The 19,244-nt window shown below is 46.5% G+C and overlaps 2 protein-coding genes across 2 annotated transcripts in view; one reads left to right on the top strand and one right to left on the bottom strand.

The window, feature by feature from the left end:
- xrcc5 (X-ray repair complementing defective repair in Chinese hamster cells 5) overlaps positions 1-10,451 on the top strand; it is a 487,392-nt gene extending 476,941 nt beyond the window's left edge. Inside the window, exon 17 of the mRNA XM_067986924.1 lies at positions 10,123-10,451. Within this exon, the coding sequence (XP_067843025.1) occupies positions 10,123-10,436 (314 nt within the window). The 3' untranslated portion in view covers positions 10,437-10,451. The remainder of the gene's footprint in view (positions 1-10,122) is intronic.
- The window catches only part of LOC137323450 (E3 ubiquitin-protein ligase MARCHF4-like), a 148,573-nt gene that overhangs the window by 74,103 nt on the left and 55,226 nt on the right, over positions 1-19,244 (bottom strand). The window lies entirely within an intron of this gene.

Genomic DNA, 19,244 nt, shown 5'->3' with positions numbered 1-19,244 from the left:
GAGGCAGCTGAATAGATGGTCTGCACCTTGGCCATGACGAGGTCCATGAGCTCCTCCCACTTGTTGTTGGAGATGACGGTGAAAGGGACAGTGGGGAGGGATTTAAGCAACAGTTTGGTGTTGAGAAAAGAAATGGGGTTATGTTTGCTCTCCAGGGTGATCCTAGGGCAATGGATGATTTTGGCAAAGGAGAGTTTGGTATGGTTGAGCCAGATATGGTGATTGATGGTAAACCAGATTTGGTGATTGATGAGGGTGTGGGGTTCAAAGGGGAAAGGGGATGGGGGGGTTCAAAGGGGGAAGGGGGTGTGGGGTGCAAAGGGGGAAGGGGCTGGTGGGTTCAAAGCAGGAAAGGGATGGGGGTTCAAAGGGGGAAAGGGATGGGAGTTCAGAGGGGGAAGGATGTGGGGGGTTCAAAGGAGGAAATGGATGGGGTGTTCTAAGGGGGAAAGGGATCGGGGTTCAAAGGGGGAAAGGGATGGGGGTTCAGAGGGGGAAGGTTGTGGGGGGTTCAAAGGGGAAGGGGTGTGGGGTTCAAAGGGGGAAGGGGTTCAAAGTTGGTGGGGGTGGGGGTGGGGGTGTTCAAAGTGGGTGGGGGTGGGAGTGGGGGTGGGTGTGTTCAAAGGGGGTGGGGATGGGGGTGTTCAAAGGGGGTGGGGGTGGGAGTGTTCAAAGGGGTGGGGGTGTTCAAAGGGGGTGGGGGTGTTCAATGGGGGTGGGGGTGGGGGGTTCAAAGGGGGTAGGGGTGGCGGTGGGGGTGGAGGTGGGAGTGGGGGGTGGGAGTGGGGGTGGGGTGTTCAAAGGGGGTGGGGTGGGGGTGTTCAGTGGGGGTGGGGGTGTTCAATGGGGGTGGGGGTGGGGGGTGGGGTGGTGGGGGTGGGGTGGGGGTGGGGGTGTTCAGTGGGGGTGGGGGTGTTCAATGGGGGTGGGGGTGGGGGTGGGGTGGGGGGTGGAGGCACGAGAGAGGTAAATAAAACACCTAAAGTGACGTCAGCACAAGGGAAGGAGCCAATTGGTGAGCAGCTGGTGAGTGTTTTGTTTTTTGTCCAGATCAGGGACAAGTCTTAAGTTTATTTCTGGTAAGTTTAGTTAGGAGTCTAATAAATCGGGGCTTGGCAGGGCAGCTCAGGCCCGTCGAATGAACGACCTGTGCCATGTGGGAACTCCAGGACGCTTCCCGTGTCCACAGGTGCAGGAAGTGTCGTCAGCTGGAGGAGCTCGAGCTCCGGGTTTCGGAGTTTGAGCAGCGGCTGGAGTCACTGCAGGGCATCCGCGAGGCTGAGCGTTTCATGGATAGCACGTTTCGGGAGGTGGTCACCCCGCAGATTAAGAGAGTGCAGGGAGAGAGGGACTGGGTGACCACCAGACAGACAAGGAGGACCAGGCAGGTAGTGCAGGAGTCCCCTGAGGGCATCTCACTCTCTAACCGGTATTATACTGGCGAGGGAGTGGGTTCCTCTGGGGAGTGCAGCCAGAGCCAAGACCACAGCACCATGGGTGGCTTAGCTGTACAGTGGGGGGGAAAGAAAGGTCAGGAGAGTGACAGTGATAGGGGATTCTACAGTTAGGGGAGCAGACAGGCGTATCTGCGGACACAGACGTGATTCCAGGATGGTATGTTGCCTCCCTGGTGCCAGGGTCAAGGATGTCATTGAGCGGCTGCAGAACATTCTGGAGGGGGAGGGTGAACAGCCAGAGGTCATGGTCCATATCAGTACCAATGACATTGGTAGAAAGAGGGGTGAGGTCCTGCAGGCAGAGTTTAAGGAGTTAGGAAAGAGATTAACAAGCAGGACCTCAAAGGTAGTAATTTCCGGATTACTCCCGGTGTCACGCGCAAGTGAGTATAGAAATAGGAGGATAGAGCAAATGAATGTGTGGCTGGAGAGATGGTCCAGGAGGGAGGGCTTTAGATTCCTGGGGCATTGGGACCGATTCTGGGGGAGGTGGGACCTGTACAAGCCGGACGGGTTGCACCTCAACAGGACTGGGACCAATATCATCACGGGGAGGTTTGCTGGTGCTGTGGGGGAGGGTTTAAAAGAGCTTGGCAGGGGGATGGGAACCTGAGCATAGATTCAGAAGAGAAAGAAGCAGAGCTGGAAATGGAAGGCAGAAAATTAGTAAGCGAGATTGGAAGGCAGAGGAAACGAAGGTTAGAAAATAGACAACTAAGGAGTTTGGCAATGCTTAATGGTATTTACCTCAATACAGGGAGTCTAGTGAATAAGGCGGATGAGCCGAGGGCACAGATAGACACGTGGCAGTACGATATCTTAGTGATTACTGAAACATGGCTGAAAGAGGGGCAGGAATAGAATTCCTGGTTACAGGGTTTTCACATGTGAGACTCCTAGAGGCTGAGACAGGAGAAATTATAATGGGCAATCAGGAAATGGCAGAGACATTAAACAAATATTTTGTATCTGTCTTCACTATAGAAGGCATAAAAAACATTCCAGAAATAATGGGGAATCATGGGTCTAATGAGACTGAGGAACTTAAAGTAATTAATATCAGTAGTGAAAAAGTACTTGAGAAACTAACGGGACTAAAAGCCGATAAATCCCCTGGACCTGATGGCCTACATTCTCGAGTTGTAAAAGAGGTGGCTGCAGAGATAGTGGATGCATTGGTTGTGATCTTCCAAAATTCTCTAGATTCTGGAACTGTCCCAGCGGATTGGAAGGTAGCAAATGTAACCCCGCTATTCAAGAAAGGAGGGAGAGAGAAAACAGGGAACTACAGACCACTTAGTCTGACATCAGTCATTGGGAAAATGCTGGAATCCATTATTAGGGAAGTGGTAAAAGGGCACTTAGAAAATTATAATATGATTAGGCAGAGTCAACACGGGTTTATCAAAGGGAAATTGTGTTTGACAAATTTATTAGAGTTTTTTGAGGATGTAATTATCAGGGCAGATAAAGGGGAACCAGTGGATGTCGTATATTTGGATTTCCAAAAGGCATTCGATAAGGTGCCACATAAAAGGTTGTCACACAAGATAAGGGCTCATGGGGTTGGGGGTAATATATTAGCATGGATTGAGGATTGGTTAATAGACAGAAAACAGAGAGTAGGGATAAACGGGTCATTCTCAGGTTGGCAGGCTGTAACTAGTGGGGTACCACAAGGATCAGTGCTTGGGCCTCAGCTATTTACAATCTATATTAATGACTTAGATGAAGGGACCGAGTGTAATGGATCCAAGCTTGCTGACGGTACAAAGCTAGGTGGGAAAGTAAGCTGTGAGGAGGACACAAAGAGTCTGCAAAGGGATATAGACAGGTTAAGTGAGTGGGCAAGAATGTGGCAGATGGAGTATAATGTGGGGAAATGTGAGGTTATTCACTTTGGTAGGAAGAATAGAAAAATAGAATATTTTTTAAATGATGAGAAACTATTAAATGTTGGTGTTCAGAGGGATTTGGGTGTCCTTGTACAAGAAACACAAAAAGTTAGCATGCAGGTGCAGCAAGCAATTAGGAACCAAATGGCATGTTGGCCTTTATTGCAAGGGGGGTTGGAGTACAAGAGTAAGGAAGTCTTACTGCGATTGTACAGATCTCTGGTGAGACCTCACCTGGAGTACTGTGTACAGTTTTGATCTCCTTATCTAAGGAAGGATATACTTGCCTTAGAGGTGGTGCAATGAAGGTTCACTAGATGAATTCCTGTGGTGAGAGGGTTGTCCTCTGAGAAGAGATTGAGTAGAATGGGTCTATACTTTCTGGAGTTTAGAAGAATGAGAGGTGATCTCACTGAAACATATAAGATTCTGAGGGGCCTTGACAGGGTAGATGCTGAGAGGTTGTTTCCCCTGGCTGGAGAGTCTTGAACTAGGGGGCACAGTCTCAGGATAAGGGGTCGGCCATTTAGGACTGAGATGACCAAAAATTTCTTCTCAGAGGGCTGTGAATCTTTGGAATTCTCTACCCCAGAGGGCTGTGGATGCTGAGTCATTGAATATATTCAAGACTGAGACAGATAGATTTTTGGACTCTAGGGGAATCATAGAATCATAGAATCAAGGGATATGGGGATCGGGCGGGAAAGTGGAGTTAAGGTCGAAGATCAGCCATAATCTTATTGAATGTCAGAGCAGGCTTGAGGGGTTGTATGTCCTACTCCTGCTCCTATTTCTAATGCTTTTATGTTCAGACGAGATAGAGAGGAGGATAAAAAAGGAGGGGCGGTCGCAATATTGGCTAAAGAAACAATTACAGCTGTGAGGAGGGATGATATGTTGGAAGGATCATCAAATGAGACCATATGGGCAGTCACACTACTGGGAGTGTACCGTAGACCCCCGAACAGTCAGAGGGAGATAGAAGAGCAAATATGTAGGCAAAAACAATAGGGCAGTAATAGTAGGGGATTTCAACTATCCTAATATTAATTGGAACAGAATCAGTGTAATTGGTATAGAGGTTGCAGAATTCTTAAAATGCATTAGGAGAACTTTTTTTAGCCAGTATGTAGCAAGCCCAACAAGAGAGGGTTCAGTTCTGGACTTAATTTTAGGGAATGAAGCTGGACAGGTGGAAGGAGTATCAGGGGGAGAGCATTTTGCTGATAGATTATGCATAGTTATGGAAAAGGACAAAGATAGAACAGGAGTATAGGAAAGATGTGAAGGCCTTAGAGAGGTGCAGAAGAGATTTACTAGAATGATTCCACGGATGAGGGACTTCAGTTACGTGGAGAGACTGGAGGGGAAATTGGGGAAAGGCCAATTTTACGAAGCTGAGAAGTGATTTAGCAAAAGTGAACTGGAAACAGCTACTTGAAGGTAAATCAGTGTCAGAGCAGTGGGAGGCATTCAAGGGGGAGATTCAAGGGGTTCAGAGTAAACATGTTCCCACAAAGAAAAAGGGAGGGACTTCCAAATCTAGAGCCCCCTGGATGACAAGGAGCATACAGGGTAAGATAAGGCAAAAAAGGGAAGCTTATGTCAGAAACCAACAGCTCAATAAAGCAGAAAGCCGAGAGAAGTAGAGAAAGTGCAGGGGTGAAATTAAAAAGGAAATTAGGAAACCAAAGAGAGGGCATAAAAAAATACTGGCAAGTAAAATGAAGGAAAACCCAAAAATGTTTTATAAATACATAAAGAACAAGAGGATAACTAAGGAAAGAGTAGGGCCTATTAGAGACCAAAAAGGTAACCTGTGTGTGGAGGCGGAAGATGTGGATACGGATCGTAATGAATATTTTGCGTCTGTCTTCACAAAAGGGGAGGACAATGCAGACATTGTAGTTAACGAGGAGGAGTGTAAAATATTGGATGGGATAAACATAGTGAGGGAGGAAATGTTAAGGGGCTCAGCATCTTTGAAAGTAGATAAGTTGGTGTTTTTGCGACTGGAAGGCTGTTTCCAGTGGGGGCCTGCAAGGCTCAGTACTAGATTCCTTGCCTTTTGTGTTGTATATTATTGATTTGGACTTGAATGTGGGGGGCTTGATCAAGAAGTTTGCAGATGATACAAAAATTGGCCGTGTGGCTGTTAGTGAGGAGGAAAGCTGTAGACTGCAGGAAGATATCAATGGACCTTTTTTAAATTAGTTCATGGGATGTGGGCATCAATAGCAAGGCCAGCATTTAATGCCCATCCCTAATTGCCCTTGAGAAGGTGGTGGTGAGCCGCCTTCTTGAACCGCTGCAGTCCGTGTGGTGAAGGTTCTCCCACAGTGCTGTTAAGAAGGGAGTTCCAGGATTTTGACCCAGCAACGATGAAGGAACGGTGATATATTTCCAAGTCGGGATGGTGTGTGACTTGGAGGGGAACGTGCAGGTGGTGTTGTTCCCATGTGCCTGCTGCTCTTGTCCTTCTAGGTGGTCGAGATCGCGGGTTTGGGAGGTGCTGTCGAAGAAGCCTTGGCGAGTTTCTGCAGTGCATCCTGTGGATGGTACACACTGCAGCCACAGTGCGCCGGTGGTGAAGGGAGTGAATGTTTAGGGTGGTGGATGGGGTGCCAATCAAGCGGGCTGCTTTGCCCTGGATGGTGTCGAGCTTCTTGAGTGTTGTTGGAGCTGCACTCGTCCAGGCAAGTGGAGAGTATTCCATCACACTCCTGACTTGTGCCTTGTAGATGGTGGAAAGGCTTTGGGGAGTCAGGAGGTGAGTCACTCGCCGCAGAATACCCAGCCTCTGACCTGCTCTCATAGCCACAGTATTTATATGGCTGGTCCAGTTAAGTTTCTGGTCAATGGTGACGCCCAGGATGTTGATGGTGGGAGATTTGGCAATGGTAATGCCGTTGAATGTCAAGGAGAGATGGTTAGACTCTCTCTTGTTGGAGATGGCCATTGCCTGGCACTTATCTGGCGCGAATGTTACTTGCCACTTATCAGCCCAAGCCTGGATGTTGTCCAGGTCTTGCTGCATGCGGGCTCGGACTGCTTCATTATCTGAGGGGTTGCGAATGGAACTGAACACTGTGTAATCGTCAGCGATTGGTCAGGTGGGCAAAAAAGTGGCAAGTGGAATTCAATCCAGAGAAGTGTGAGGTAATGCATTTGGGGAGCGCACAAAAAGGCAAGGGAATACCCAAGAAATGGGAGGATACTGAGAGATGTAGAGGAACAAAGGGACTTTGGAGTACATGTTCACAGATCCCTGAAGGTAGCAGGACAGTTAGATAAGGTGGTTCAAAAGGCATATGGAATCCTTTCCTTTCTTAGCTGAGGCATAGAATATAAGAGCAGGGAGGTTATGCTGGAACTGTATAAAATATTGGTTAGGCCACAGCTTGAGTACTGTGTACAGTTCTGGTCACCACATTACAGGAAAGATGGGATTGCACTAGAGAGGGTACAGAGGAGATTAATGAGAATGTTGCCAGGGCTGGAGAATTTTAGCTATGAGAAAAGATTGGATAGGCTGGGGTTGTTTTCTTTGGAACAAAGGAGGCTGAGGGGAGATTTAATTGAGGTGTATAAAATTATGAGGGGCCCAGATAAAGTGGATAGGGAGGACCTATTTCCCTTAGCAGAGGGGTCAGTGACCAGAGGGCATAGATTTAAAGTAATTGGTAGAAGGATTAGAGGGGAGCTGAGGAGAATTTCTTTTACCCAGAGGGTGGTGGGGTCTGGAACTCACTGCCTGAGAGGGTGGGAGAGGCAGAAACCCTCAACTCATTTAAAAAGTACTTGGATGTGCACCTGAAGTGCCGAAACCCACAGGGCTACGGACCAAGAGCTGGAAAGTGGGATTAAGCTGGATAGCTCTTTTTTGGCCGGCACGGACACGATGGGCCGAATGGCCTCCTTCTGTGCCGTAACTTTCAATGATTCTATAATAAATCGACAGGCCTGAATGAAATGTATCCCTGGCTGTTAAGAGAAACAAGGGAGGAAATAGCGGAGGCTCTGACCATCATTTTCGATTCCTCCCTGGTTACAGGCGTGGTGCCAGAGGATTGGAGGACTGCTGACATTGTTTTGTTGTTTAAAAAGGGAGAAAGGGTTAGAGTGAGTAATTACAGGCCAGTCAGCCTAACCTCGGTGTTGGGCAAATTATTGGAATCAATTCTGAGGGACAGTATTAAACGTCATTTAGAAATTGTAAACAATTTTACAACACCAAGTTATAGTCCAGCAATTTTATTTTAAATTCACAAGCTTTCGGAGGCTTCCTCCTTCGTCAGGTGAACGATGTGAAAATGAAATCCTCGAGATGAAATCGCATTTATAATTCACAGAACAATGCTTGGTGAGTACAGACAGTTTTTTCAACTGCCCGTTGCCAAGGCAATCAGTGTGCAGACAGACAGGTGTTACCTGCCAGGTCTCAGAATATACAAATCACCAAAAAAAAAACAACAAACAAAAAAAAAAACAGAGATAGAGAGGTAGAAACATAGAAAAGACAGCAACTGACCCGTTATATTAAAAACAGATAACATTTGTTCGCTGGTGGGGTAACGTGTAGCGTGACCATCTCATACACCAACTCTACAGCAGACGCCACAACCTCGAAACCAAGATAGAGTCCATACTCTCAACCTGTACTCAGGACACAGCAGACCAGCTACGTTATACCGCCAAACAGACGAGGCAACGGAACTACGCTGCCTACATGAAAACCAAGAGCAGGAAGCTTGAGAAACTCGGCATCACCACCAGCATCAACCAAGCTTCCCCCGGTACCACGGTTGCAACCACAGGGAAGTCTATTGTCAATTTGTCCGACCACACCCTTCAACCAGACGAAATCGAAGTTCTCAGCCGAGGGCTCAATTTCTGCCCCACCACCAAAATGGACCCCACTAGTCTCGCGGCGGACACAGAGGAATTCATCAGGAGAATGAGGCTCCGGGAATTCTACCACAAACCCCAAGATTTCAGCAGCGAACCCAATGAGACAATCGACGATCCGGAACAGCAGACAGAGGGATCCGCGGTACAGCAACCGAAGAGGAAAGAGTCAAACTGGACTCCTCCAGAGGGTCGCTGCCCTCAGCTTGACATGTATGCTCAAGCTGTCAGGAAATGCGTCAATGCCAGATTCATCAGCCGCACTCAGAAGACAGTCCAGAATGTCACCCGAGCACAACGCAACGCCATCAACGCTCTCAAGACCAACCGCAACATCGTCATCAAACCAGCGGACAAAGGAGGAGCCATAGTCATACAGAACAGAACGGACTATTGCAAAGAAGCATACCGACAACTGGACAACCAGGAACACTACAGACGGTTACCCGCAGATCCGACCAAAGAACACACCCACCAGCTCAACAAACTGATCAAGACCTTCGATCCAGACCTTCAAAGCATCCTACGCACTCTCATCCCACGTACTCCCCGCGTGGGAGACTTCTACTGCCTCCCAAAGATACACAAAGCCAACACACCCGGACGTCCTATCGTATCAGGCAACGGAACCCTGTGTGAGAACCTCTCTGGATACATCGAGGGCATCCTGAAACCCATCGTACAGGGAACCCCCAGCTTCTGTCGCAACACTACAGACTTCCTACAAAAACTCAGTACCCACGGACCAGTTGAACCAGGAACACTTCTCACCACGATGGACGTCTCGGCACTATACACCAGTATCCCCCACGATGACGGCATCGCTGCGATAGCATCAATACTCAACACCAACAACAGCCAATCTCCGGAAGCCATCCTACAACTCATCTGCTTCATCCTGGATCACAATGTCTTCACCTTCGATAACCAGTTCTTTACCCAAACACACGGAACAGCCATGGGGACCAAATTCGCACCCCAATACGCCAACATTTTCATGCACAAGTTCGAGCAGGACTTCTTCACTGCACAAGACCTCCAACCAACACGATACACCAGATACATCGACGACATTTTCTTTCTATGGACCCACGGCAAGGAATCACTGAAGAGACTACACGATAACATCAACAAGTTCCATCCCACCATCAAGCTCACCATGGACTACTCCTCAGAATCAGTTTCTTTCTTGGACACACGAATCTCCATCAAAGACGGGCACCTCAGCACCTCACTCTACCGCAAGCCCACGGACAACCTCACGATGCTCCACTTTTCCAGCTTCCACCCTAACCACGTCAAAGAGGCCATCCCCTATGGACAGGCCCTGTGAATACACAGGGTCTGCTCAGACGAGGAGGAACGCGATGGACACCTACAGACGCTGAAAGACGCCCTAGTAAGAACGGGATATGACGCTCGACTCATCGATCGACAGTTCCGACGGGCCACAGCAAAAAATCGCATAGACCTCCTCAGGAGACTAACACGGGACGCAACCAACAGAGTACCCTTTGTCGTCCAGTACTTCCCCGGAGCGGAGAAACTACGCCATGTTCTCCGCAGCCTTCAACATGTCATCAATGAGGACAAACACCTCGCTATGGCCATCCCCACACCTCCACTACTCGCCTTTAAACAGCCACCCAACCTCAAACAGACCATCGTTCGTAGCAAATTACCTAGCTTTCAAGAGAACAGCGTCCACGACACCACACAACCCTGCCACGGTAACCTCTGCAAGACATGCCAGATCATCGACACAGATACCACCATCACACGAGAGGACACCACCCACCAGGTGCATGGTTCATACTCCTGTGACTCGGCCAACGTTGTCTACCTCATACGTTGCAGGAAAGGATGCCCCAGAGCATGGTACATTGGCGAGACCATGCAGACGCTGCGACAACGGATGAACGGACACCGCGCAACAATCGCCAAACAGGAGGGTTCCCTCCCAGTCGGGGAACACTTCAGCAGTCATGGACATTCATCCACCGACCTTCGGGTAAGCGTACTCCAAGGCGGCCTTCGAGACACACGACAACGCAAAATCGTCGAGCAGAAATTGATAGCCAAGTTCCGCACCCATGAGGACGGCCTCAACCGGGATCTTGGGTTCATGTCACGCTACACGTTACCCCACCAGCGAACAAATGTTATCTGTTTTTAATATAACGGGTCAGTTGCTGTCTTTTCTATGTTTCTACCTCTCTATCTCTGTTTTTTTTTTGTTTGTTGTTTTTTTTTTTGGTGATTTGTATATTCTGTGAGACCTGGCAGGTAACACCTGTCTGTCTGCACACTGATTGCCTTGGCAACGGGCAGTTGAAAAAACTGTCTGTACTCACCAAGCATTGTTCTGTGAATTATAAATGCGATTTCATCTCGAGGATTTCATTTTCACATCGTTCACCTGAGGAAGGAGGTAGCCTCCGAAAGCTTGTGAATTTAAAATAAAATTGCTGGACTATAACTTGGTGTTGTAAAATTGTTTACAATTGTCAACCCCAGTCCATCACCGGCATCTCCACGTCATTTAGAAAGGCACGGGTTAATCAAGGACAGTCAGCATGGATTTGTTAAGGGAAGGTCGCGTCTGACTAATTTGATTGAATTTTTTGAGGAGGTAACAAGGAGGGTCGATGAGGGTAATGTGTTTGATGTAGTGTACATGGATTTTAGCAAGGCTTTTGACAAGGTCCCACATGGCAGACTGGTCAGAAAAGTAAAAGCCCATGGGATCCAAGGGAAAGTGTCAAGTTGGATCCAAAATTGGCTCAGTGGCAGGAAGCAAAGGGTAATGGTCGACGGGTGTTTTGTGACTGGAAGGCTGTTTCCAGTGGGGTTCCGCAGGGTTCAGTACTCGGTCCCTTGCTTTTTGTGGTATATATTAATGATTTGGATTCGGATAATGGATTAAAGGTTCAGATGGGAGCTGAGGAGAAATTTTTTCACCCAGAGGATGGTGGGGGTTTGGACCTCATTACCTGAAGGGTGGTAGAGGCAGAAACCCTCATCGCATTTAAAAAGTACTTGGATATGCACTTGAAGTGCCGTAACCTACAGGGCTACGGACCAAGTGCTGAAAAGTGGGATTAGGCTGGATGGCTCTTTTTTGGCCGGCACAGACACGGTGGGCCGAATGGCCTCCTTCTGTGCTGTAAATTTCTATGATTCCATGGGGTTCAAAGGGCGAAGGGTGGATGTGGGGTTCAAAGGGAGAAGGGGATGTGAGTAGTGAAGGATACATGAAAGTGGTGGGAGGGAGTGTTGTGAGTGATTTAGACCCTGGCAAGGGAGTAGCCATGACTTTATATAGAGGGAGAGGTTTAGGGGGAAAGGAGGGTGATGAGTCGGAGAAATGGTAAATGGAGGTGTGGTGGAGATTGAAAGGTGTGGCCAAGTGGGGAGGGTTCAGTAAGGGACAAAAGTGGTAATTTGGACTTTGTTCGTTAATGTAAAATGGGTGATAGTGAATTGGCAGCTGGTTTTATATCTCGCCCACCCACAATGGAAATAATAATGCGGAGAGAAGCCAATTCGCTATCATCCATTTTACACTGTCCAACAATGTCACAATGTCAGTACAATTATCTAAAATAAAGTTGTACAAAAAGAACATACGAAAACAAAGGAGGTGAAAAGACCAGCTGACCATCGAACCAATCAAAGCACAAACAACCTTGGACATCTCCTGTCAGGTGCAAAATAACCGAAAAAAATCCCAAGGCCAATTTAAGGGGAAAGAACACTGGGAAATTCCACTCCGATCAACCAAGTTTCAAGAGAGCAAGTTGACCACATCCCCAATACCCACACACCCTCTATACACAGTGACTGGGAGACACATAGGAACATAGGAACAGGAGTAGGCCATTCAGCCCCTCGTGCCTGCTCCGCCATTTGATAAGATCATGGCTGATCTGTGATCTAACTCCATATACCTGCCTTTGGCCCATATCCCTTAATACCTTTGGTTGCCAAAAAGCTATCTATCTCAGATTTAATTTAACAATTGAGCTAGTATCAATTGCCGTTTGCAGAAGAGAGTTCCAAACTTCGACCACCCTTTGTGTGTAGAAATGTTTTCTAATCTCGCGCCTGGAAGGTCTGGCTCTAATTTTTAGACTGTGTCCCCTACTCCTAGAATCCCCAACCAGCGGAAATAGTTTCTCTCTATCCACCCTATCTGTTCCCCTTAATATCTAATAAACTTCGATCAGATCACCCCAAAACTTCAAAACTCGAGAGAGTACAACCCCAATTTGTGTAATCTCTCCTCGTAACTTAACCCTTGAAGTCCGGGTATCATTCTAGTAAACCTACGCTGCACTCCCTCCAAGGCCAATATGTCCTTCCGAAGGTGCGGTGCCCAGAACTGCTCACAGTGCTCCAGGTGCGGTCTAACCAGGGTTTTGTATAGCTGCAGCATAACTTCTGTCCCCTTGTACTCTAGTCCTCCAGATATAAAGGCCAGCATTCCATTAGCCTTATTGATTATTTTCTGCACCTGTTCATGACACTTCAATGATCGATGTACCTGAACCCCGAAGTTCCTTTGGACATCCACTGTTTTTAACCATTTAGAAAGTACCCTGTTCGATCCTTTTTTGATCCAAAGTGGATGACCTCACATTTGCCAACATTGAATTCCATTTGCCACAGTTTTGCCCATTCACCTAATCTATCAATATCGCTTTGTAATTTTATGTTTTCATCTACACTGCTTACAATGCCACCAATCGTTGTGTCATCGGCAAACTTAGATATGAGACTTTCTATGCCTTCATCTAAGTCGTTAATAAATATTGTGAATAATTGAGGCCCCAAGACAGATCCCTGCGGGACTCCACTAGTCACATCCTGCCAATGTGAGTACCTACCCATTATCCCTACTCTCTGTCGCCTTTCGCTCAGCCAACTTCCTAACCAAGTCCGTACTTTTCCCTCGATTCCATGGGCTTCTATCTTAGCTAACAGTCTCTTATGTGGGACTTTATCAAATTTTTCTGGAAGTCCATATAAATAAGAACATAAGAACATAAGAAATAGGAGCAGGAGTAGGCCAATCGGCCCCTCGAGCCTGCTCCGCCATTCAATAAAATCATGGCTGATCTGATCCTAAACTAAAATCTATAGAACACAAGAAGTAGGAGCAGGACCCGGCCACTCAGCCCCTGGGCCCGCTCCGCCACCCACAGGGCCTTGACCGATCCGAACTCAGCTTCATGTCCAATTTCCTGCCCGCTCCCCGTAACCCCTAATTCCCTTTACTTCTAGAAAACTGTCTATTTCTGTTTTAAATTTATTTAATGATGTAGCTTCCACAGCTTCCTGGGGCAGCAAATTCTACAGACCTACCACCCTCTGAGTGAAGAAGTTTCTCCTCATCTCAGTTTTGAAAGAGCAGCCCCTTATTCTAAGATTATGCCCCCAAGTTCTAGTTTCACCCATCCTTGGGAACATCCTTACCGCATCCACCCGATCAAGCCCCTTCACAATCTTATATGTTTCAATAAGATCGCCTCTCATTCTTCTGAACTCCAATGAGTAGAGTCCCAATCTACTCAACCTCTCCTCATATGTCCGCCCCCTCATCCCCGGGATTAGCCGAGTGAACTTTCTTTGCACTGCCTCGAGAGCAAGTATGTCTTTTCTTAAGTATGGAGACCAAAACTGTATGCAGTATTCCAGGTGCGGTCTCACCAATACCTTATATAACTGCAGCAATACCTCCCTGTTTTTATATTCTATCCCCGAGCAATAAAAGCCAACATTCCGTTGGCCTTCTTGATCACCTGCTGCACCTGCATACTAACTTTTTGATTTTCTTGCACTAGGACCCCCAGATCCCTTTGTACTGCAGTACTTTCCAGTTTCTTGCCATTAAGATAATAACTTGCTCTCTGATTTTTCCTGCCAAAGTGCATAACCTCACATTTTCCAATATTGTATTGCATCTGCCAAATCTCCGCCCACTCACCCAGCCTGTCTATATCCCCTTGCAGGTTTTTTATGTCCTCCTCACTCTCTACTTTCCCTCCCATCTTTGTATCATCTGCAAACTTTGATACGTTACACTCGGTCCCCTCCTCCAAATCGTTAATATAGAGTCATAGAGTCATAGAGTTATACAGCACGGATAGAGGCCGTTCGGCCCATCGTGTCCGCACCGGCCATCAGCCCTATCTACTCTAATCCCATATTCCAGCATTTGGTCCGTAGCCTTGTATGCTATGGCATTTCAAGTGCTCATCCAAATGCTTCTTGAATGTTGTGAGGGTTCCTGCCTCCACAACCCTTTCAGGCAGTGAGTTCCAGACTCCAACCACCCTCTGGGTGAAAAAGTTCTTTCTCAAATCCCCTCTAAACCTCCCGCCTTTTACCTTGAATCTATGTCCCCTTGTTATAGAACCCTCAACAATATAGGTTGTAAAGAGTTGGGGACCCAGCACCGACCCCTGCGGAACACCACTGGCTACTGGTTGCCAGTCCGAGAATGAACCATTTATCCAAACTCTCTGCTTCCTGTTAGATAACCAATCCTCCACCCATGCCAGAATATTACCCCCAATCCAGTGATTCTTTATCTTGAGCAATAATCTTTTATGTGGCACCTTGTCGAATGCCTTCTGGAAGTCTAAATACACTACGTCCACTGGTTCCCCTTTATCCACCCTGTACGTTATGTCCTCAAAGAACTCAAGCAAATTTGTCAGACATGACTTCCCCTTTATAAAGCCATGCTGACTTTGTCCTATTAAATTATGTTTATCCAAATGTTGCGTTACTGTCTCCTTAATAATAGACTCCAAAATTTTACCCTCCACAGATGTTAGGCTAACTGGTCTATAATTTCCAGCCTTCTGCCTACTACCCTTTTTAAATAAGGGTGTTACATTAGCAGTTTTCCAATCTGCCGGGACCTTTGCCAAGTCCAGAGAATTTTGGAAAATTATTACCAAAGCTTCCACAATCCCTACTGCCACTTCCCTCAAGACCCTAGGATGTCAGCCATCAGGTCCAGGGGATTTATCCACCTTGAGTCCCATTATTTTACTGAGTACCAATTCCTTAGTGATTTTAATCGTATTTAGCTCCTCTCCCCCTAGAGCCCCATGTTTGTCCAGTGTTGGGATATTCTTAGTGTCCTCTACCGTAAAGACTGAAACAAAATATTTGTTCAGCATTTTTGCCATCTCCATGTTTCCCACCATTAATTTCCCGGTCTCATCCTCTGAGGGACCTATGTTTGCCTTAGCCACCCTTTTTCTTTTTATATAACGATAGAAACTCTTGCTATCTGTTTTTATATTTTTTGCTAATTTATTTTCATAATCTATCTTCCCTTTCTTAATCAATCCTTTAGTTACTTTTTGCTGTCTTTTGAAGAATTCCCAATCTTCTATCCTCCCACTAAGTTTGGCTACCTTATATGTCCTTGTTTTTAGTCGGATACTATCCTTAATTTCTTTACTTCGCCACAGATGGCTGTCATTTCTTTTACACCCTTTTATCCTCAGTGGAATATATATTTTTTGAAAGTTGTAAAATCGCTCGTTAAATGAACACCACTGTTCATGTACCGTCTTACCCTTTAATCTATTTTCCCAGTCCACTTTAATCAATTCCGCTCTCATACCATCATAGTCTCCTTTATTCAAGCTCAGTACGTTTGTTTGGGAACCAACCTTCTCACCCTCTAATTGGATATGGAATGTAACCATGTTATGGTCACTCATTCCAAGGGGATCCTTAACTAGGACATTATTAATTAATCCTGACTCATTACACAGGACCAGGTCCAAGGTTGCTTGCCCCCTTGTAGGAGCAGTTACATACTGCTCAAGAAATCCATCCCGAATACACTCAATAAACTCTTCCTCAAGGCTGCCCTGCCCAATTTGATTTGTCCAGTTAATATGATAGTTAAAATCCCCCATAATTATAGCTGTTCCCTTATTACATGCCCCGACTATTTCCTGATTAATACTTCTTCCAGCAGAGTTGCAACTATTAGGAGGCCTATATATTACGCCCACTAGTGTTTTTTTCCCCTTATTATTCCTTATCTCTACCCAAACTGTTTCATTATCCTGATCCTTTGTCCCAATATCATTTCTCTGCATTACAGTGATTCCTTCCTTTTATTAACAACATCCATTGACATTCCCCTGTCCATTACTTTAGTCACCTCTTCAAAAAATTCAATCAGGTTTGTCAGGCACGACCTACCTTTCACAAATCCATGCTGGCTCTCTCTGATTAACTGAAAATTCTCGAGTTGTTCAGTCTCCCTATCCTTAATTATAGACTCCAGCATTTTCCCCACAACAGATGTCAGGCTAACTGGTCTATAATTCCCCGGTTTCCCTCTCTCTCCTTTCTTAAAAAGCGGAGTGACGTGCAATTTTCCAATCTGGATGGACAGTTCCTGAATCTAGAGAACTTTGAAAGATTATAGTTAGGGCATCTGCAATGTGCTCACCTACTTCCTTTAAAACCCTGGGATGGAAACCATCTGGTCCTGGGGATTTGTCACTCTTTAGTGCTATTATTTTCTTCATTACTGTTGCTTTACTTATGTTAATTTTATCGAGTCCCCGTCCACGATTCAATATTAGTTTTCTTGGGATTTCCGGCATGCTATCCACTTTTTCGACTGTATATACTGACGCAAAGTAATTGTTCAACAAGTCCGCCATTTCCCCATTGTCAATGACAATATCCCCACTTTCAGTTTTTAAGGGGCCAACACTGCTCCTGACCACCCTCTTTTTCCTAATGTAACTATAAAAGTTCTTCGTATTGGTTTTGATATCCCTTGCAAGTTTCTTTTCATACTCTCTTTTTGTAGCTCTTACTGTCTGTTTTGTGACCCTTTGTTGATCTTTGTATCTTTCCCTTTCACCAGGATCTGTGCCATTTTTTTGCCTTTTTGTATGCCCTTTCCTTATGTCTTATACTGTCCCTTACCTCTTTAGTTGTCCATGGCTGTTTTTTTTTGCAAGTCGAGTTCTTGTCCCTCAGGGGTATAAACCGATTCTGTATCACGTTAAATGTTTCTTAAAACATTTCCCACTGATCATCAGTTGTTTTACCCATTAACAGATTGGCCCAGTTTACTGTGGACAGTCTCTGTCTCATCCCATTGAAGTTGGCCTTACCCAAGTCTAGACACATCCCATAATACCCACTTACTTCTATACACAGTGACTGGGAGACGCATCCCATAATACCCACCCACCCTCTATACACAGTGACTGGGAGACACATCCCATAATACCCACCCACCCCCTCTTTCCACAGTGACTGGGAGACACATCCCATAATACCCACCCCCCTCTGTACACAGTGACTGGGAGACACATCCCATAATACCCACCCACCCTCGATACACAGTGACTGGGAGACACATCCCATAATACCCACCCCCCTCTATACACAGTGACTGGGAGACACATCCCATAATACCCACCCACCCTCGATACACAGTGACTGGGAGACACATCCCATAATACCCACCCACCCTCGATACACAGTGACTGGGAGACACATCCCATAATACCCACCCACCCTCTATACACAGTGACTGGGAGACACATCCCATAATACCCACCCACCCTCTATACACAGTGACTGGGAGACACATCCCATAATACCCACCCCCCCCTCTATACACAGTGACTGGGAGACACATCCCATAATACCCACCCCCCTCTATACACAGTGACTGGGAGACACATCCCATAATACCCACCCCCCCTCTATACACAGTGACTGGGAGACACATCCCATAATACCCACCCCCCCTCTATACACAGTGACTGGGAGACACATCCCATAATACCCACCCCCCCTCTATACACAGTGACTGGGAGACACATCCCATAATACCCACCCCCCCTCTATACACAGTGACTGGGAGACACATCCCATAATACCCACCCCCCCTCTATACACAGTGACTGGGAGACACATCCCATAATACCCACCCCCCCTCTATACACAGTGACTGGGAGACATATAAGAACATAAAAACATGAGAAATCGGAGCAGGAGGACACCGGCCCCTCGGGCCTGCTCCGACATTCAATTTCCAGCCGATCCCCAAATCGCTCGATTCCCCTGGAGTTCAAAAATCTATCTGTCACAGCCTTGAACATATTCAACGACTCAGCATCCATCGCCCTCTGGGGTGGAGAATTCCAAAGATTCACAACTCTCAGTGCAGAAATTCCTCCTCATCTCAGCCTTGAATGGCTGACCCCTTATCCTGAGACTATGTCCCCCAGTTCTAGACTCTCCAGCCAGGGGAAACAATCTCTCAGCAGCTGCCCTTTGAAGCCCCCTCAGAATCTTATATGTTTCAATGAGATCACCTCTCATTCTTCTAAACTCCAGAGGCCCATTCTGCTCAACCACCCTTCATAAGACAATCCTCTCATCCCAGGAATTAATCTAGTGAAACTTCGTTGCACTGCCTCCAAGGCAAGTATATCCTTCCTTAGATAAGGAGACCAAAATTGTACACAGTACTCCAGGTGAGGTCTCACTAAAGCCCTGAATATCTGTATTAAAACTTCCTTATTCTTGCACTCCAATCCCCTTGCAATAAAGGCCAACATGCCAATTGCTTTCTGTATCTGCATACTAACATTTTGTGTTTTTTGTTCGAGGATACCCAAGTCTCTCTGAACACCAACACTGAATAGTTACTTACCATTTAAAAAAATTCTGTTTTTCTATTCTTCCGACCAAAGTGAATGACCTCACATTTCCCCACATTATACTCCATCTGCCACCTTCTTGCCAACTCACTTAATCTGTCTATATCCCTTCGCAGTCTGTTGGTGTCCTCCTCAGAGCTTACTTTCCCACCTAGCTTTGTATTGTCAGCAAACTTGGATTTTTTCTTTCTTCGTTCATGGGATGTGGGCGTCGCTGGCGAGGCCGGCATTTATTGCACATCCCTAAT

Source organism: Heptranchias perlo, chromosome 7, assembly GCF_035084215.1.
Source record: "Heptranchias perlo isolate sHepPer1 chromosome 7, sHepPer1.hap1, whole genome shotgun sequence".
NCBI classification, from domain to species: Eukaryota; Metazoa; Chordata; class Chondrichthyes; order Hexanchiformes; family Hexanchidae; genus Heptranchias; species Heptranchias perlo.
The sequence above is the reverse complement of the archived record's forward strand: the minus strand, read 5'-3'. Positions and strand labels throughout refer to the sequence as shown.